The 21,400-nt window shown below is 42.6% G+C and overlaps 1 protein-coding gene and 1 pseudogene across 3 annotated transcripts in view; one reads left to right on the top strand and one right to left on the bottom strand.

Moving 5' to 3' along the window:
* SYT9 (synaptotagmin 9) overlaps positions 1-8,770 on the bottom strand; it is a 200,168-nt gene extending 191,398 nt beyond the window's left edge. Inside the window, exon 1 of one of the 3 annotated variants that reach the window (XM_045484375.1) lies at positions 8,347-8,770. In XM_045484375.1, the coding sequence (XP_045340331.1) occupies positions 8,347-8,491 (145 nt within the window). In that variant the 5' untranslated portion in view covers positions 8,492-8,770. The remainder of the gene's footprint in view (positions 1-8,346) is intronic. The other 2 variants (XM_045484376.1, XM_045484374.1) reach the window with 2 other exon arrangements.
* On the top strand, positions 436-1,388 carry LOC123601318 (annotated as a pseudogene).
* Positions 8,771-21,400: the final 12,630 nt, after the last annotated feature.

Below are 21,400 nucleotides of genomic sequence, written 5' to 3'. Positions count from 1 at the left end.
CAATTTGTTGATGCACCCTTCAAATTTCAAAAATCAGTCTAGCATAATGATTAACTGTAGTCAGACAAGGAGAGCTCATTCACTGAACAGTGAACTAATCCTTCTGTGAGCTGATCTGACAGAATATTTATATTCTAACTAATGCAAGTTAGTAGGAAAAACATTAAGATTCTCAAAAAATAAACTGCCACATGATAGAGATCAAACACAGAAAATTCACATAAGAAACAAAAGTAGGTTTAAAACATTGAAAATATTCAATTGCACCAACACCAACAAAAAAATATAAATGAAACAACTGGGCAGCCACTTAAAACCTGTTAAATTAGCAGGTTTTTCTTCACATTATTACCATCTAATGCTGGTGGGTTTGCTATGTAGCAGGGATAGTTGGCATAGATCTTGTGAATATAATGGAAAACCTTACTAAAATGGAGTCAGGAGGTTTGGGAAGGGGAGCTCCCATGCCCTACCACTGCAGACCCAACAGGAAGAGATGGACTTGATCTTGCACATGGATGCTACTTTACTATCCCACCTGGGGAAGACATGCTTTCTTATCCCCACACCACTCAACAGCTCAGCCAATGAGAAGCCACCAGTTTACTCCAATGGACTTTTAGTTTATGACAGCTTTCCCAACTTACCCTTTTCTCCCTAAAAAGGTGTACCTTTGTTCTCCAGATTTCCCATGGTTTTGCCACAGGTTGTTTGTCCCATGTGGCAATTCTTTCCTGAATAATCCCATCTTTTGCTGGTAAAATAACTGGAAGATTTTATTTTTAAGGTTGAAAATTTACAGGAAAACAATCTGAACTCATTGTTGATAATTTATCATTAATAAATATTCCACTTCTTCCTCTTTAAGGACATAGCCAAGCCGGTCAGTGGCCGCAGTCTTGTGGCAGATGTAGACATGCAGACCTTTGCGAAGACCCTGACAGGCAAGACCGTCATCCTAGAGGTTGAACCCGATGACGGCACTGGGAATGTTGAAGTCAAAATCCAAGACGAGGAGGGCATCCCACCTGACCAGCAGCATCTGGTTTTTGTGGGCAAACAGCTGGAGAATGCCACACTCTCTCAGACTACAATATTCAGAAAGAGTCCACCCCATACTTACTGCATCGCCTGCGGGATGGCATCACTGAGCCTTCCCTCCACCAGCTGGCCCAGGAATACAACTGTAAGAGTTGTATCTGCAAGAGTCAGATACTGTACTGGACTGCCATAAGAAGTGCAGCCACCCCCACAGCCTGCACCCCAAGAAGAAGGTCTAATGAGGCCCCTCCACCAGCTCTCCTTTTGCTGTCAGGGTGTCCTCCTGCCAAAGCCCCAGGGCCCTGGGGCCTCAACATAGTTTCCTTTGCATTGACTAGAGCAGAAAAAGGGAGAAGAAAATCTCCCAAAAGGGAGTAGGATATTATAGATACAAAATAGTATTTATAGTAATGAAAAATCAGAAGCTAGAAATGGCCAAAAAGCATGGTCAAGTGAAAAAGATTTACCTATTCTTCGGAATATATATAGTCATCATTAAAATTGCACAATAATGACTGTTCAACATGGAAAAATATAATAGTAATAATGGTTACTATATATTGAACATTTATTATGTGCCAGGTACTATGGTAAGTATTTCACACGTGTTGTGAGATAAATACTATAATAGGGTTTCCAGAGTTAGCAAATAAAAATATAAGGGGTACAGTTCAAGTTGAATTTCAGATAAATGACAGGTATAGTATAAGTCTATCCCATGCAATACTACCCATTGTTTATCTGAAATTCAAATAGAACTGGGCATCCTATATTTTATCCGAACACTGGTAATCCATTTTACTGATGAGGAAACTAAGACACAGAGATCCACCTAGGGACATACGAGCAGTGATAAAATGCTAAGCATACAGAAAAAGTAGAATGGAAACTTTTGTCTATGAGTGATTAGAAATGGGTAAAACACATGCATGCCCATGGACCACAGCTGAGAAGAAGCATGAACAGATAAATACCAGGACCACCAAAATCTAGCATTTAGTCTGGGCACGGTGCTCCCATGAAGCCTTCCACGCCCATTTTAATAGATGAATAAAGTGAAGAGTTAAATATTTTGCTCAAAGTCATAAAGCTAGTAAGAGCAAGATCAGATTCTGACTCTAAAGCTCTTTCTTTATCCCACTTTGTCATCTTGATTTCCTGGCTGAGTTTTTTTCCCCCTTCAGGTGCAGTTCCATCAATATTGATATAAAAGTTTTTGTGTGATAAAATACACGCACAAGGACACATGAATATTTCAAGGAGATCTGCAAAACCTAGTCATTAAGGGTTTGCGGTTTGCTTTGGTTTAAAGTCATTCCTAGAACTAACCCCAACAAAACACTGAAAAGAAAAAGTTGTGATGCACATTATGGCTTAAATTGTGATTTCACTTAGAAAGTAAAAAAAGCACCCTCCATATTAATCCATTTAAAAGTGAGATTGCTCTCCCACTTATGCCTCTCTCTAAGCTCCTCCCCTTTCTCTATACACCTTAGGAAGTAAACTTGTCTGTTCCTTCAAGTAACTCAGTCAAGAGGGATTACAAATTTTTTTAGGCCAAGCATACAGGAAAGCACATGTGCACACACAAACACAAATGTGCCGATATGCTTTCACCATGAAAGAAAAGTCTATGCTCTATACAGAACAGGGCATTTTAGGTGATTTCCCTTAGGTGTCAGCTTAATTTCTCCTTGAGAGGTTAGCCCACATCAAAAAGTTTGTGCTTTTGATTGTTTATTCTGAAAGAGGCAGCTGGCCACAGGACGGCCTGTGATGCCTTTACCACAGTTTGCTTTTGTTTTTCCCTCTTGATAATTACCTCATGACTAAACCACTCACTGGTCCATGTAGAAGAATCCCACAGAGATGAAAACACACTTGTTTAAATAAAATATTTATGAAGAAGCCCTCAAATGTCACTGAAGCAAATGCAAATTATCTTCACATATTGTGCAACCAATATGCCACTCATTCCTTAGAAGACTCTCTATTTCCTGATTGCAATTATCATTAATTTTTAAAAATTAATCCCATTGTGCATCATCATCCTAATGTCTATTCATAAAAATCTAGTGCTCTAAGGTTAACTCTCTTTTGACTATCTGTGAAATTTTTAATAAGACTAATATTTAATCTTGCTCATTATTTTGAAGTTTTCCCTTAGAAACTATATTTAATCATTATCTTATATGTACATCTTCTAATAAATTATTTCATTCTAATTCAGTACCAGTTGACATTAGTGAGGGTTCCACATTCTGGCTTTTTAATGAACTACTACTTGGACACGATTTTCTCAGTTTGTTCTTCTTTCCACCCCCAACCCCCCAAGTTGGGTGAACATAATGGATCTCAATAGATTTTTACAGAAACCTCAAAATAAAAATTGGGGGCAATATTATCAAAGGAAAATAAAGAATCAGTCGATGTGTATGGCAACCGTTAACAACACCCCTGACTTTCCATACCATCTTTCCTAATTTTTCAGGAAAGAAATACGAGCTGAGCTGAGCTGAGCAGATTAGGTGGTTTAATCCTTTGCTTGATGGTCTCAACAGTTGTCCTCCACTTGGAATCAACACTTTAGAATCAACAGAAGAACTTAAAAAATATGCTGATAACAGGCCCCACCACCAGACACTCAGATTTAATTTGTCTAGAGTAAAGCTCAGTCATTGGTAACTCTTTGTTTTATTTGTTTGCTCTCGAAATGTTGCTAATGTGCAGCCAAGGTTGAAAACCATTTGTTTAGAAAGAGCTTTTCCTGAGAAGGTCAATGTCCACTTGAAAAGAGAAGTCACTAATAATGAGCCATAAGGCTTGTCTTCACACCCTGACCACAAAATGAAGAAAAATCTCTAGAAACACAAAGCTGGAATGTCAACATAAAACCTAAAAATTAAGCTGAATCTTTACAACTGCGTAGAATTTAACCTATAGTTAGAGACTAAATCCTTTATAGAAGAACGCAATAGACAAAGGAGGTCTGAAGGGGGCTCTTATGAAAAAAGACCTAGGAAATTTTCATTCACAATAACTCTCAGATTCTTAGTACATGTAATTTGTTTACCTAAGAAGCTACTTTTACTTAGACTCAACCCTTTCCAAATGGAACCCATGGCCTTGCTGCTAGTTTAGCTCTGAGCTTCAGTTTATTCATAAATACCAATCTCTTTTAGCCATGCTTCTCAAATTTGAATGTGCCTATAAATCATCTGAGGATCCTGTTAATACACAGATTCATGTGCAGTAGGTCTGGGTGGGGCCTGAGAGTCTGTGTTTCTCATAAGCTCCCAGATGATGCTGATGCTGCTGGTCCACAGATGAACACTTGGAGCAGCAAGGTCTTAGAAGACGTCATGAGGATTAAATGAAATGACCTACATAAAGAGTTTGGCATGGACACGGTTGGCATCCTAGAGAAGAAAAGGCTTATAAGGAAAATAATACAACGTGGTTAAAACCTAGAAATTACATGACACAATCCTCCCTTCTTTTCCAGATGTGGAAAAAGTGGGTTAAGAAAAGCTAACATCTCTACCTCCTTACAGCCAAAGGAAAAAACCAATTGTTTTTAACTGGGGGAAAAAAAAGTGCAATCAAGGTCCACGAGTGAAAGTTAAACAGAACTCTTCATTCCATACCAGGAAAAAATCCTCTAACAATAAATGCTGTCCTACAATCAATCGGCCCTCTTGAGGAGAGAGTGTGAAGTCTCCAGTTACAAAATGTGAGCATAGACCAGTTGATGTTGTTAAAGAACACATTCATGTTTCAGGTGACTGTTGAACTGAGAGACATCACACACTTAATATTTAAAAAAAATATTTTTTAGTAACACAGAAACCTCATTTCCTTCTTCCCTCCACCCCTTGAAGTAAATGGAGGTAACCTAGGTCAAAAAGCCTTGGAGTCTTCTTTGACTCCACTTCTCCCACCCCACACATCCATCCCATCCACAAATCCCAGCGCAGCTACCTTCAAATGTGCCCACAACCCAGTCACTTGTCACCATCTCCATTATGACAACGCTGGCCAACCCACTTCCCACTCTGTCTGCATCACAACAGCTTCCTATCAAGTTTCTCTGTCTCTCCCCTTGTTCTTCAACAGCATTTTCTCAGCAAAGAGCCCCAGTGCTGCCACTTCTCTGCTCAATCCCTCCCTTCTCGTTGAGAGTAAAATCCAAAGTCCTTCTGCTGGTTGACAAGACCCTACGTGATCTTTCCCCTCCAGCCCTCAACCATGTTTCTCATCATTCTCAATTTTTTTTCTCTCTCCAGCCACCCTTAAACTCACTGTTCTTTGAATCACATCAAGGATGCCCTTATCTCAGGACCTTTGTACTTGCTCTTCCCTCTGTCATGAAGGCTACACTCTGGGATTTGCAAGTTTATGTCCCACATCCCCAATATATGAAACAACATAAAGACACTTAACAGAAGGATTCTAACTGCTCTCTATGGAGAAAAAAAAGTGCTCACACTCAGCTTAAAGATCGGCACTTTACTTTCATAGTTCATACAGATGAAAGCCTGGGTGAGGCATTCCAGATCCAAATGTGACTCAGCTTTACTTTTTAACACTGCACTTTCATCAAATCCTCTCTTAACACCAAGTCAGGGGAGACTAGGTACTGTACTCCCACATCAGAGCACCCCAGCTACCTGGGCAGGGAATAACCCTTCTGGAAGGCCACTGATCTGTGACCCACGCATAGTCCACCTCTGAAAAAAATGAACAAATATCCCAGATGCAGTGTCCCTCTGCATAATTCCCCACAGGGAATGATGTCTGTGTTCTTCTTCTAAAACCAAAGTTCCTCAGTGGAGCTTGAGAAAATCTAACTACCACCGAGTAGGCATGGATAGACAATGGACAGAGAAAGCTGGCAAATGCCATTCAGTTGAGTCCCTTTGCAGAAAAGGAAGTCATTCATTTACAGAGAGGACTTTGTCGGGGTCCCGTGTCCTAGGACCAGTGTGTATGCTTATTTTGGTTCACACTAGACAATCACCAGGGCACCATGTACAGTGTTGTGCAATGCAGCTACTCAAGCCACTCAGCTCTTAGCGCTCGAAATGAAAGCCACTCTTGGTTCAGACAATCAAACAGCTTCAGAGGGATAGAGATAAATGCATCTAATATAAGAATTAATGTGGGCAAGGAGAGGAAGGAGGGAAGTGAAGAGAGATCTGGCCTGAGCTAAGTGCCCTGGGAGAGAGGGTGCACTCTGGATATGGGCTTTAGCCTCCATCCCTCTCACCCCATGCTCACAGTGCCCCACTCCTGCCTCAGGAGCAGGCTACTTCCAGCCTGAACCAAAGACCCAGAGCGGCATGGGCTACCTAGAAACCACCATGCCCTAGTTAGGAAAGCACCATAGCGCTTTTAGGAACTCAAGGACTAGCAGGGCATACTCTTAACTGCGGCTTCTTCTCAGCCAAGTTATCAGACTTGTTTCTTGCAAGGAGTTTTTTTCTGTGACTCTTCCTCAAGGGCAACCCAGTGCAGGGGCCAAGCAAAGCCCAAGAACATGGAATCCAGCTTATATATTAAAAGAAGCAGAGGCATAAAATCAGCCAAAAAGATGTGGAGTGTTAAACATGGACTCAGCAAGAGGCCTCACTCATCTTCTCTTTAAAGAAAGCCAAAGGAGACGACTTATGTGGGATAACAATGGGAATTTGTGGCACAGTCACAGGCAAGGAAGTGGGACATTTCAACACTAATACTTGCTCTAGGTGAAGCATGCTAAATAATTTTCTTGTTCCCATGGCTCAAGGAGAGAACTTTCCCCACTTAGGACATCATCCAGGGCTCCCAGTTCACAAAACAAGGAGCTCTCACTGGTATCTGTGGTCTGTGCAGCACATCACAGCCAGCAGGAAGCCACACAAAGGCTGGGCATTGAACCTCCAGGGAAATTGTTTGGGATCAACAGTATTTCTTGACTTAATTCTGCAGTTTGAAGTAACACATTAGTGATCACCTGATAAACTTAATTAATGTAACCACAGGCAACAGGGAACAATAATCTTTCTTTTTCAATAGAAAAATAGACTTTGTGTAGGGAAAATCTGATAAAAACTTTTGGCAGATGATCTGTCTTCACCCCACCGACCCATTTTGAATATACTATCAAGGAAATGCTATGTAAGTCAGACTCGCTGTGTATCTCTTTATAAATCAAATAATTATCCTTTGTGCAAGTAGATTTTTATATAATGGATTGGCTTAAAATGAGGTAAATTTGTACTGGATAATTTGCACAGCAATAGCTCCTTTCCAATATTTATACACAGGAACATCAAGGGGAAAGGCCATTTTCTCATCCCATCTTTAACGCATACTTTTTTTTTTTTTTTTTTGTATTTAGGTTGAGAGAATATTCGAGAAAATGATTTCTCCAGGTAAGAAGAATCTCAAGTAAACATTTGGACTGTGTCTTCCAGTAAACAGCAGTGGATGAAATGTGGGAGACCCAGGGCCCTTAGGAAAAGCAAATGGCTACACTAAAACTCCTTCCTCTAACCTTAATTGGTCAAATGCCAAAATAAACGAACTTTCCAAAGTTAGGAGCTGTGCAACTTCCACTAGGGATAAGTGCAGGTGCCCCAGCCATGACCAGCAAGCCCACCACCGACCCGTTTGTGCCCGGCGGCGGCAGCTGGTACCTCGGGGCGCCCAGGCCCAGGCCGCCTCCACGCCAAACGACCCGCCGGGAACGGGTTCAGGCCGGGCTGCCCAGGACCCGGAGCTCCCCGTAGCCGGCCCCGAGCCAGATCCCGCCCCGCCCTTCCCACCCTAGACCGGGGAAGGGAAATGGGCGCTCAAGAGAGAGAGTGGGAAGTGCCCAGTGGGATTCAGCCGCAGCCGGGGCCGTCCCCAACTCCCAACTTCCCAGAGTTTCCTCCGGCCTCGTCCCCCTTCCCACGGCGGAGAAGCGGCCGCGGCCTCCCCTCGGCCGGAGCGCAGAGCCCGGGAAGTGGAGCGCGGAGCCGGGAGCTCGGGAGCCGCCCCCCGGAGCGAGGGCGACCGGAGCGCAGGTGGCGGGCGTGGTCCCTCCAGCCCTGCCCCAGTCCCCCCGGACCCGGCCTCCGCGCAGCAGCCTCTGCCCGGGTCCCCGCCCGGGTCCAGCATCAGGCCACGGCGAGCCGCTTCCTGATCCCCTCCTCTAGGTCGGCGGCCACCCCCCACATTCCCCCAGTCCGCGTCGCCCATCTGCCTCAGGCCCCGGTGCGGCCCCAACTCCCAGCACAGGGCCCTCCGGTCGCGCCCAGCAGCGGCGGCTGCACTCACCTGGGTCGCGAAGCCGGGGTCTGGCGCGGTCCCGCAGGTGGTAGATGAAATCCTGGCAGCTGTCGTGCTCCAGGGCCCCACGGGCACAGAGCTCGGCTAGCAGCTGCAGCGCCTGGTGACAGAGCGCGTCCCTGGCCCCGGGCATCGCCCCCCCGCATCCTCGGACCGAGCCGGGCAGGCGGGCGCGGGAGACAACCCTCCGCCTGCCAGCTCAGAGCCGCCGCCTCCGGGCCGTCCGCGCTCTCCGTCAGGGAGCCGCCAAGAAACGGCCCGAGCCCCAGCCCCGGCTGGCCCGGCCTCCCACCGGTTGCATGCAGCTCTTCGGCTGCCGGTCGGTCGGGCTTTCTCTCTCTCCCGCCCGTCCGCTCCGTCCCTCCCTCCCCCGGCACGGAGGGGAGGTGGCGCCGCACAGCCCCGCGCGCCTCTCTCCCGGCGCCCCGCCCGCCACTCGCGGCAGCCGGGGGGCGGGGCCCGGTCAGAGGCGCGCGCCGCGGGCTGGGATCCCGGTGGGCCCGGCTCGGGCGCCAGCGTTGGACGGAGGGCGCTCGCCCGCTCCTAGAGGAGCGCGGGACTCGCCTCAGGACCCGGCGCTCAGAGCGGCTGCGCCCAGGCTTGGGGAGTGTGAGCGGGGGCGCGCTGTGGGCATTCTCGCCATCCCACCCCTCCGTCCTCTTGCAAACCAACACTCTCTCCCACCGCCCCTCGCCCGGTGCGTCGAAAGCACGTTCTTGGGTGAGCTGCGCGAAAGGTGCAATCTGAACCACACCCGCCCAAACTGAAGAACCTAGTCCCGGCTTCGAACTTGAAAAGCGCCGTCTGGACATAAATCACGGGCCTAAGGGTGCTAGACCCCCAAAGGCGGGTTCGGGGCCAAGATTTGCCAACAAAGGAAGAATCCCCCAAGTGCAGGATCTTTTCCACCACGGTGGTGATTTGGAGCCGGTGGAGGCTCTCACATCAGAAATAAGGTCAAATAAATGGCTCCTGAGAAAGGTGCTGGGACACATATCCTGGCTGGTTTTCTAAGCAACTGATTAGAAATCCGAGGATTGCCAGCGTGTCTCCTGCACACACCAAGTTAGACTATCACAGAATCTGAGGTTTGGGGAAGAGAACGTTGGCCACCTCTTATGCACCCACCTCTTCACACTCCCAGGCAATAAACACAGAAATAACTACGAAGACTGAACTCCGGTGGGGAGGGGAGCAGGAGAGGGGTGCCAGGCACTATACCACACGCCTTTTAGATATAGAATCTCATTTCATTCCCTTGATAGCCCCCCAAGGTCTACATAACTGTTATCCTCATTTTACCAATGAAAAACCTGAGGCTCATAAAGGCTCAGTTCACCAGCCCAAGTTCATACTTGAGGAGGCAGAGTAACCTCGAATAATAGTAATAATAATAAAGTTAATAATATTATTATTAGCTTTAAGTAAAACTCGTGTCAAAGCCTTACTCTAAAACAATTACAGTAGAATCTCTACAACTGGCACTCTTAGCCATAGGTTGTGCTGTTGCTAGGGACACCTCATAGCAAATCATACTGTGCAGTTAGGTATTTCAGGATGCTACAGAGTGTTCACCCAACAGACAGCTTTGAAATCCTGCTGTGAATGGTGCTAGGGCCTCAGGATCTTATATTAGAACAGTAGAGAGAATGCAGAGTTATAAAGATAACTCCAAACAATGAAAAGACAAGCAGACTCTGTGTCCTAGGAAAACTAGGAGGGAGAAGAAGCCAGCTGAGAAGGAGCCTGTGAAGATACAGAGCAGAAGCTGGTCCTTGAAAAGAAGGAAAAGACCATGTGACAGTGGAGGGGGAAGCAGAGAGTAGGATGCTAGTGCTAGTATAGTAATGGTGGGGAGAAGGGTGTGTGTTAAAACATGTAGAAATATACCACTGATGTGAGTACCTCAAAGACAAACTGAAAGTGAAAAGTCCAGTTAAGAACAAACTTTGATAAACCAGGCCAGATATGATAAGGGCCTAGATCAGGCCAAAGGCACTAGCTGATTGCCAAGAACATCTAAATTTGAGAAACATTTCAAGTAGTAATTGACAAGACTGCAACCAATGGGATGAGACAGAATGAAAGACACAGAAGTTACACAAACCGACCTAGGTTGTATCTGGTAAGTAGCGGCAGATACTTAGAATTGGAAGCCTAGAGTTTAGTTGCCATATTGGGTGGGTTCATCCAGGCAAGGAGAGCTGGAAAATTGGGAGAGAGCTTTGCCATTTAAAATGTGCTTCAGTAAGGAGGAGATTGAAAAAACCCGGACAGAGGGGAGTCATGAGAGCCAAAAGAGGAAGAGCATTCGATGGAGGAGTGATCCACAGCATCAATTGTCAACAGAGCCTAGAGAGACAAAAACTAAGAAGTGCCCTTTGGAGGTAGCAGGCAGTAAGACATTTGTAATTTAGAGAAAATGGTTACTGTGGAACCAACCTTGTGGAAGTTACTTAAATTTTTGTGCCTAGGTTTTCTCTTCAGATAATACTAATACGTGCATCAATGAATTCTTATTAAGATTACATAGAGTATTTGGAATATGCTGCCACATAATATGGGCTCAATCAACATATGTTTTTGTTGTTGCTGTTGTGTGTCTACAACGTACTAGATGATGCTAAACACACTTTCTTAATTTATTAGTGACAACATTCCTAAGAAGTAGGTGTTATTATTTCCCATTTTACAGGTAAAGCATGTGAAATCAGGTGGCTAAATAATTTCCCAAGGACAAATTGGTAGATTGTTTCCAGGGACAGCCACAACCATCCCTCTCACTCCATATGTCCTTTTTCAACATGACTTTACCACTCCTTGAACCAAGTAGTTGAGTCTGTTTCCCTTCCCCTTTGAATTGGGCTGGCCCTGTGACTTACTTTAACCAAAAGAATATGTGAACATGATATTCTGGTGTCAGAATGGTGGTTGACAAGGACGTGCAGAAAAGGGAACCTTTGTGCATGGCGGGTGGGAATGTAAATTGGTGCAGCCACTATGGGAGACAAAATGGAGGTTCCTCAAAAAATTAAAATTGAACAACCATATGATTCAGCAATTCTTCTTCTGGATATATATATGAAGGGAATAAAACTGCTATCTTGAAAAGACATCTGCACCTCCATGTTCATTGTAGCATTATTCACAATAAACAAGAGATGGAAACAACCTAAATGTCCGTCAATGGACCAATGGATCAAGAAAATGTGGAAAATGTGACACACACACACACACACACACACACACACACACACACAGAGGAATATTATTCAGCTTTAAAAAATAAAGAAATCCTGCTATTTCTAACAATATGGATAAACCTGGAAGGAATTATGCTAAGTGAAATAAGCCAGACTGAGAAAGACAAATACTACATGGTATCATTTGAATGTGGAATCTAAAAATCAAAAACAACCAGCCAAACAAAAAAACCTGATCTCATAGAAACAGAGTAAAATGATGAGTGCCAACGGTTGGGGATTGGTAAGATGGAGAGATATATGCTAAACTCTCAGTTGTAAGGTTCTGATGTACAGCATGGTGATTATAGTTAATAATACAGTATTGTATACTTGAAATTTGCTGAGAGTGATCTTAAATATTTTCACCACACGCACAAAAAAAGTTTTTAAAAGAGTAAAAATTTAAAAGGTGATGCATGTGTTAACTCACTTGATCTTGGTAATCATTTCACAATGTATATGTACACCAAATCATCATGTTGTACATTTTAATTATAAGCAATATCACATCAATTATTCCCCAATAAAGTTGGAGGAAAAATAATTTTAAAAAATGAAATCTTATAAATCTTTCATGCTGCTCTTAAACTATATCCTGCTTCCAAGACCCAGATTCTGTTCTTGGGAAGTGGTTTGGCATTCCTAATGGCAGAACTTCCTATTCACTGGCATTTGTTTGATTCAGTTCCTTGCCAGGTAGTTGCCTTTAACAAAAGAAAACAACCGACATGACTTGTTTTTAGTGAGCCCATGCTACTTCCCAGTGATTACCACTCCTGTGAAATACTCCCAGACCGTGCTTAATTAACCCTGATAGGAATTCGACCTCACACTTGCTTTAGAGCCTGCACTATAATTCACCTGGACCAGGAGACAGGAATGAACTCACGTTCTGTGACAACCACTCTCTCATCTTGGGCATCAATCTTGTAAATCTGTGAACTTAGTCCTTCCCTGTTTGGAGTGAATTTTTCTTAACAGATGAAATGGCAAATTTGGGATTGGGTGGCTCCGCTTTGCCTGTGTGTCCATTATCGTTACACTAAATAACAGGTTGTTCTGGGATGTTCAAAATCTTTATTCTTCCTTCCTGAGCTGTGCTTGTTCCCTCCCAGTTTCATGATTGCCAATTATAAAGTTATAATTCCAATTTCTTTGACTTTAAAGAGAGTAGAGATTTATTAGCTTTAGTATTTAAAAGATAAACCATAAAAGGAGTATATTAAAAGGAACAGACGGCAATGTTCTGGGTCAGAGGGCCTGGCACTCCTCTGCTGTCTCCTCTTAGTAGATACTCATGGTTCTACATTTTTTCGTCTTTTCAGAATGAGGACTAGGGAAGGGTGGGGGAGGGAGCAGAGGTCAGATTTCTGCTGACTGAGAAAAACCTACACCTAAGTACCTTCTGCCACTAAGTAACGTTTTTGTAATACTTTTTGTGTCCCTGGAGCTGCCTTTCAAAGTGGCTAATGTCCCTCACCCTAGACAGGTCTGGGAAACTGCTGGAGTCACTCTGGATTCTGGAAAGGGATCAAGTCCAAAACTGACTAGACTGTGTCACAGTGGTGATGAAACATCCAACTAGCTAAAGAGGTGTCAGAAGAAAAGAATACCTTTCCTTGTCTTCCACATCAAACTTCCTTCCATCCTCAGTGTTAAAAATAGGTTGACCTGCACTCAAGTGCTTGGTTATTAAGAAAAGGGGTCAATGTGCGTGTTTATGAGCAACAGTGTTAGCATTAAGCACTTAAAGAAGTGCTCAACAATCCCTTTCTTGATCTTTTGTTTATCAATAAATGGCTTGGACAAAAATGTCTGGTTATACAGAGAGAGTAATAGAGGGAGAGAGAGAAAGGGGAGGTAGGGAAGGAGGGAGAGAATCCATCTCAGTGTCTCTCTAGCCTTATTCAGAAGACCCTAAGACCATATATTTTTCTTAGCCTTCATTCTATCCAGAGAACCAAACTTTAGGTTGTCTGCTGAAGAGCTCAGTATTTAGTCATATTTAATCAGCCAACCAATTAATCATATGTCTACTGAGTCCTCACTAAATGCAAGGGTTTTTTGATAGAACTTCTGGGTTGAATATTAAATTTCCATATTTAAGCTTTCTTCTTATATATTTTATTTGTTATTTAAATGTTATCTTCTTAGTACTGCTTAAACTTTGAGTTATCCCAATGGCAAACTTTCCTGTCTTTTCTTTCCCTCCTCTAACTTACCTGCTCCTGATTTTCTTCTCTCTCATTTCCTTTCCATAAATCCATTCTTCAAAGCTTTCATCAGGAAGCAAAGTAGAATTTGGAATCTTAGAGGTCCATTTCAAATTTTTAATTATAATTATATTTTCTATAGTTTTTTGAGCTAATGCTATGTGCTAGACACACTAAAAATATTCTAAATATATTGTTCATATAATCTCCATAACAACCATAGGAACAAGGTATTGTTATTAACTATCTCTTCTTTCCAACTGAGGTGACATAAGCACAGAAATTAAGTAGCCTGTGCAAGGTCACAAAGCTAGTCAGCAGTCATGATGGACTGTGTGACTCCTGAGACCTGACTTTAACACTGCCCTCCTTTACAGGTGGGTATGGTGGATTCAGGTAACAGCACAGAGTTCACGTCCTGAAGCTGAATGAACCCAAAGGTCAAAAGAGCAACACTGGCATTGTGCCTTCACCAACTCTGGTAGATGTTATCAGATCTACATCTCGATTTGGTTTTCTGCATGTGAGGGTGGGTAGGATCTGACCAATGTACATTTATGTCCTGTGGGGTCTTTACCGATTGGCTTAAGTGTTCATTTATAGCTGGCATTTATTGAACAGTTGCTCCATACCATATACCAAATGTTGTGCTTTACGTTCTTCGCTTAACTGAATCACAACCATTTGAAATAGATGTTGTTATCATCCTGACTCTAGAGATGGCAACACTAACACCCTGTGATCTAAGTCACCTGCCTAAGGTCACACAGTTAGCAAATGATGAAATGAAGATTCAAACCCACGTTGGGGAGATTCCAGGACTTCAAGGAGAGTTAGATTTCAACTATCACACAATACATCTCCCCGTGAATTTCTTATCAGAAAAGTCTGGCAGGAGTTTTCAAGTTTTATATACATTCTTGGAGACCCTTATGATCCCCTTGGACAGCAGGAAAACCAAATCCACACTCTGCAATGAATTACATGTAGCTTACTGAAGAATTGATTGGGGCACCTGGGTGGCCTAGCCAGTTAAGCATCCATCTCTTGATTTCTGCTCACATCATGATTTCACAGTTTATGAGATCGATCCCCACATTAGGCTCTGTGCTGACAATGCAGAGCCTGCTTGGAATTCTCTCTCTCCTTCTCTCTCTGCCCATGCCATGTGCTCTCTCTCTCTCTCTCTCAAAATAAATAAACTTAAAAAGAAAAGAATTGACTAAAGCCCAGCTGACTATGTGATAAACTACAAGCAAAACACTCTGATCTCCTGTTATTCTACTAACCCATTCCCACCTGACTAAGATCCCACTGCATTCTGGATTCTCTCCACTGGGTCTCCCAGAATGCATTCTCTTGCTACTTTTCTTCTGTACTTCTGCCTTTCGTGCTGGCACTAGAATTGCCTTTTTCAACACAGAGACCTCAACTTTTCTATCTGCAACTTATGAAACTTCAGATTTTGCACCAAGAGTTTCCACTAACCAGACGTAAGTTTTCCTGCCACTCAATAACTGCAAAATAATTGCTGTCCTCTACCACACAAATACTTTTTCTCTCCTTGTACATGGGCATACTTTACTGTTTCTCTATTATCTCTTTTCTCTCATTTCCCTCTGGGTCTCTAAAATACACGCTGTGTGCGTGTGTGTGTGAGAGAGAGAGAGAGAGAGAGAGAGAAATAATCTCTGACTTCTTGTTGGAAAAAAAGGAACTCTTTTCAGGGCTTGGCCAGTTGAGGAAGTAATGGACTTTGTTGCAGTACAAAGCAGCTTCCCTAGATACAAATGGATGTAGCAAATAAACTATTTTTTCTCCTTTTGAACCATTTTATTCCCCGTGGAAGGATATTTGTTTCCAAAAAAGGTTAGAAGTCTTCAGGTTCATCAGGGCACAATTGTAAGCCCGGGTAAGGGTTTATTTCTCATTTCTTGAAGGGTCTTTTGAAATCAGATCTCTTCTTTTAGAATGCAATGTATGGAAAGGAAGGGAAACTCATCAAGAGCAGATAATGAAGGTTTTGTGCAAAATCTGAACTTTAATGAACTGTAGATGGTTGCCTGGCTTTGAGGGTTTAATTAGAAGAAGAGGTGTACCTTTTAAACTATAACTTTAGCTCTCATTGATTAAAATAAAAGCACAAGCCTTAATTTTCTTTTAGATATAAAAAAAGGGATCATTATGTATTGGTTCTCCTGTTTGAAACAGTTCTATTTAAAGCAACATAATGTTATTTGTGAACGGCTTTAAGGATGCTGACTCAATAAAATAGCAAGAGGTGGTCTTGTTCATTTTTTGTTTTAAACATGCTTAGGAGGGGCACCTGGGTGGCTTGGTTGGTTAAACATCTGACTCTTGATTTCAGCTGAGGTCATGATCTGGAGGTTCATGAGATAAGCCCCTTGTCAGGCTGTGTGCTGAAAGGCAGAGCCTGCTTGGGATTTTCTCTCTCCCCCTCTCTCTCTGCCCCGCCCCACCATCTCCCTCCTTAGCACTCATGCACCCATTCTCTCTCTGTCTCTCAAAAAAAAAAATTAATAAAATAAAATAAATAAAAATTTTAAAAATTAAATGTTTTGGATATTAAAAGATAGTCAAACTTGTTTTGTGAAGTTGTTTTTTCTTTTAGATTTTTATTATGCCATTTTGGAGAAAAATGTCTTGCAGATATTATTCAAGAAAGAAAAAGTAGGGGCGTTTGGGTGGCTCAGTTCATTGAGCGTCCAACTTCGGCTCAGGTCATGATCTCATGGGTCGTGGGTTCCAAGCCCTGTGTCCAGCTTAGTGCTGACAGCTCAGAGCCTGGAGCCTGCTTCAGATTCTGTCTCCCTCTCTCTCTTTCCCCCCTCCCCCACTCACATTCTCTCTCTCTCTCTCTCTCTAAAATAAACACTAAAATATTTTTTAAAAAAGAACAGAAAAAAGAGAGAAAAAAGTGTTTAAAGTGTTCTTTCTCCTTGAATTGTGTTCCTATTTTCCTTTGGTCTCCACTAGTATTAGGCTCACTTGAGGGTAAATCTGTTCTATGGAACTTAAAACAAGTTAAAACACAGAAGATGGCTCTTACCTTTGAACACAGACCTCCAAGGATAGAGTTGGGGTGGGGGAGAAGAATTAGGGCTGGAAAGGCCTAATGGCTGGGTATTCTCAAGACATGGCAGCTGGTTACCTCAAAGTGAGTTATCTAAGAGTATATCTAAGAACCCAAGATATAAGCCACAGCTTTTTATAACCCAATTTTTGAAGTGAGATATAGTCACTTCTGTCATATTCCATTAGTTACACAAACTAAACTCTTATACGGAGTGTGGGGAACTCCACAAAGGTGTGAATAACAGGATGTGGGAAGCCATCTTGGAAACTGGTTACCGCAGCGGGAAATTCTCCACAGTAAGAGTGTATAAAAGGAGCTTGATGGTCGGAAAACATGAAAAATGGTCATAAGTGCTGTGCTTTCCAATCTTTTTCACATTGTGGCAGACATGGAAAATGATGCTATTTATTCAGCAAGCTCAGGTTAATGGATGAGTCTGTTTGTAGACAGACCAACCCTGTGGCTTTGGCCAGCTCAGTCTTCTCCTGGTTACACTAAGGACTGAAGGAATCAATATCTTTTACACCTATAACTTCTTTATGTGCTAAAACATTCTTCTCTCTTCTTCTAGTCTTGCCTCCTACAATCCTTTTTTCTAAGAGCAGCTACAGTAATCTATTAACTCATGAGTTAAATCACATCAATTCATTACCTAAACTTCAAATGGCTTCCAATTGCAGTGGAAATTAAAAATCCAAACTCCTTTGTTTGATCTATAGTGTCCAGCATAACTGAGTGGAATCCCCTCTGCCTTTCTGACACAACCTTGTATTACTCTCCCCCTTGCTCTCCCTAGTCACATTGTTTTCTTCTTCCCCAAAAAACAATCAGTTCTCAGCTCAGTGATGTTTCACTTGCTCCTTCCTCTATCTTAGACATATGTCCTCAGATGGCTCCTTCCTTTTCTTACTATTTTAGCTTAAACACACCTTCATAGAAAGGCCTTCCATGTTGACCCTATTTAAATGCCCTATTTCACACTAATCTATTTCTTTCATATCACTTATTACTATCAGAAAAAATCTTGCTAATTCTACCAAATCACAAATATTTATCAAACACCTACTATGCACCAGAAACTTCTAGGTGCCAAGTATCTGTTTGCTTGCTTTTTCCTTAATTCCATTCCTCATTGCTCATGATATATAGGGACTTTTTCTGTCATTGCTGAGAATCCAGCATCCAGGACAGTGCCTGACTCTTAGGAAGTATCCAGGGAATATTCATTAAATGAAAAAATGGTGGATGATGACAGGTAGCGCTCAAATCCAGATGGGTCAGGGTACTCACAAGGCAGTAGCTTGGAACACGTAAGAACCAGTGTCATATGCCAAAGAGTCACATGAATTAGGAGATGAGAATTCCAAGTGAATGCAGGACAGGGAGTAAGACTGTGGAGAACCAGAAGCAAGATGGGAGGAACTGGTTCATGGGGAAAAAAGTGAAGCTTCCCTCCATGGCCATGTCTTTTACTGTCAGTCTTGTCCCTGCAGACCCAAGCGAGCAAAGTGCAGTGACAGCTATTGAATAGCATCCCCCATCCCCCAAATTCATGTCCACCTGGAACCAAAAGAGAGTGACCTTATCTTAACACATAGTCTTTGAAGATGTGATGAGTTAAGGATCTAAGGTGAAATCACCCTGTATTTAGGGGGAACTCCTTCTAAGAAGAGGAGACGGCACAGAGCAGATGACAGAGATGAGACTGCAGTGGTGCAGCTATAGGCCAGGGAATGTCAAGGAATTGCCAGCAGCCACCAGAAGCTAGGAAAAGGCAAGGGAAGGTTCTCATAGAGCTTCCAGGAGGAGTGTGGCCCTGCCAACACTTTGATTTTGGACTTCCAGCCTCCAAAATTGTGAAAGAATCAATTTCTGTTGTTTTAAGTCCCCAAGGTTATGGCAATTTGTTATAGAAGCCCTAGGGACGTAATAAAACAGCTGTGCTGTTATTTTTTTCCTGGGCATAAAGTACGTGTTCAATAATTCAGCCAGGCAAATTTGTAGCCAACAACTTACCCAGTACTTGGCATGATGATTTCAAAAATTTTTGTTGAAATAAATGTTTGATGATTTGATGACCTGGTGTAATTTGGAAAAAAAAAACTTAGGAGAAATATATCAAAACTTTCAAGATTCTGTCTATGGATATGAAGAGCCAAAAGCACCCTGAGGATGCTGCTGGCTGAAATAAAAATGCATTACCTTTGTCCATATAATTATACAAGACCTAAGGTCAAAATGAATAAGAAAACAGAAGGGCTTGGAAACATGTCTGTAATTTTTATGCCAAGTTTGAAATATTTTACCTTGAATCTGCATCCAAGATTTAGTTCTCTATTACCTGTGTTGTTTTCTTGTGCAACAAATGGGGCCCTGGGCCAACAGCAAAGCTACCTGGACTATTTAGGATCAGTTCAGGCTAATGAACTGAGCACCTCCTGGATAATTATGACTGTGTCAGTCACTGTGACCTTTGAAAATATATAAGATCAGCTCTTATCCTGTGGGACCTCCCAATTCTGGAGAAGGAACAGACCATGGTACCTAGATAAAACATAGAACCATGCTAAAGTTTTTTTTTAAATATAGAATTATGAAACAATGCAGATGGATGGAGAGAGTAACTATATCAAAAAGCATCTGTCTATTATCTAGTTGTGTGGCCATAAGTAAATGCCTCTCTGGATATAGGTATTCCATTGTCAAAATGAACATGTTTTACAAGACAACGTCCTTTTAGGCATTGACAGCATAACCTCGACCTTGGATTGTCTGTTTCATGTGTGTGGTTTCATCTCCCCTGTTATGACTACGAGGGGGTAGATCCTGTTCCAGTGCCCAGGGTGTTGTCTGGCCCATAGTAGGCATCTGTTAATGCATGTTGATTGGTTGCAGACTGAAATTCGTCTTTCTCACCTATTCTAGTATCTCAGAATCGGGTAAAATTTCTTACCCCAAATTGATAGGTTTCAAATAACAAGTTAAAGACAAATAATAAATGCTCTCAGGGAGCTACTCCTGGCTTAGCGCCTTACCCTCATCAATCCTGACAAAAGGCTTGAGAAGGGCTTTTGGATCAGTTTTACTTTGATAGTAATCTGTCAAAAAGCTCCCTTTTCCAAACTGATGTAAGGCCCTCACCCTCCATGACCTTCTCTGACTCAACATGGTGGACAATGACTACCATGAGCCTGTATTTGTGAATGTATCTTGAGGATGTGAGTGTTTAGAGGTGACTGGTGTGTGTGTGTGTGTGTGTGTGTGTGTGTGTGTGTGTGTGTGCATGTGTGTGTACAGGCACACACATATACACAAAACTTTAGAGTAAATGTGAAATTTAGTAATGTGCATGTAAGATGTATGAGAGAGACTCTGAGTGTGCGCTTGTGTTGTTGATTAGTTCAGTAGAGGAAGGGAGTTCTTTATGCCCTGCAGAATTCCATGCCCCACCTCAAGCCTCCCTCCAAGTTAGCAGAGTTTATCCTAAAGAACAAGTTCCATGGAGATGGGGGCTCATGCCTCTTGCTTGTCAGTCTTTGGGCCTCCATTCCCTATTCTTTGGGGGTAGGATTCGATGCACTGTGCAACTTTAGATAAAGATGACCATGGAAAAGTGGCCACTCTCAGGGAGTTGGTGGTTTTTTTTAGAGTATTAAAAAATAGTAAGCAAGCAAGCTTGGCTATCTCTAGTGAATAGATAATGTTCTGTCTGTTAGAAGAACTGTTGTCTGGAAAGTTTTTTTTTTTTTCTTCTCCAGACATTTGTTTTCAGTTTATGACCTGCTCTGCTCCCAGAGGGGCAAGAGAATAAATCATCTGTTGTTCAAAAGAAAGAACCATAAAATAAAAAACAAAGGCCCAAAAAGCTGACTATTTTCCCAGTTTAAACCATACTTGTCTGAGTGAATATGTATGAGTTAAGGGCCAACAGGGCTAAAGTGTAAGCAGGTCCAAGTCTGGGCCTCCAGAGACTATGCCATGAGTGTTAATATTAATCTGGGATTTTCAGGGAACACAAAACAGCCTTATGTCACACCACTAACTCTGTTTCTGGGTCAGGATGACTCCTGAGGCAAAAGAACTCTGTACCGGGCAAGCAAGCTTAAGGTTTCTCTTCTTGTCCACCAACACCCCTCCCCTCCCCCATCATTTGCTGTTTTATCACAAAACTAATGGCGAACAGAGAGCAAACCCATTTGTGGAGCTGTTGCTGTTCTAAGCACTTTACAAGCATTGACTCACTGAATCCTTAAAATAATGCTATCAGATAGGTGCTATTATTATCTCCATCTCATAAGTAAAGAACCTGAAGCCTAGACAGATTAAGTCACTTGCCTAAGGTGACACAGCCAGTACGTAGGAAAGCTGGAGTTCAAATCCAACCAGTATATATAGAGACTGCTTTATTAACTGCAACACCATATTATCTGACTGACCAGGCCCCCGTACAGCCAGGTTCTAGAAATGGACTTGCAAAGTCAATATTA

The sequence above is a fragment of the Leopardus geoffroyi genome, chromosome D1 (assembly GCF_018350155.1).
Source record: "Leopardus geoffroyi isolate Oge1 chromosome D1, O.geoffroyi_Oge1_pat1.0, whole genome shotgun sequence".
Classification (NCBI taxonomy): Eukaryota; Metazoa; Chordata; class Mammalia; order Carnivora; family Felidae; genus Leopardus; species Leopardus geoffroyi.
Note: the sequence above shows the minus strand (reverse complement) of the source record. Positions and strands in the feature narration are given on the sequence as shown.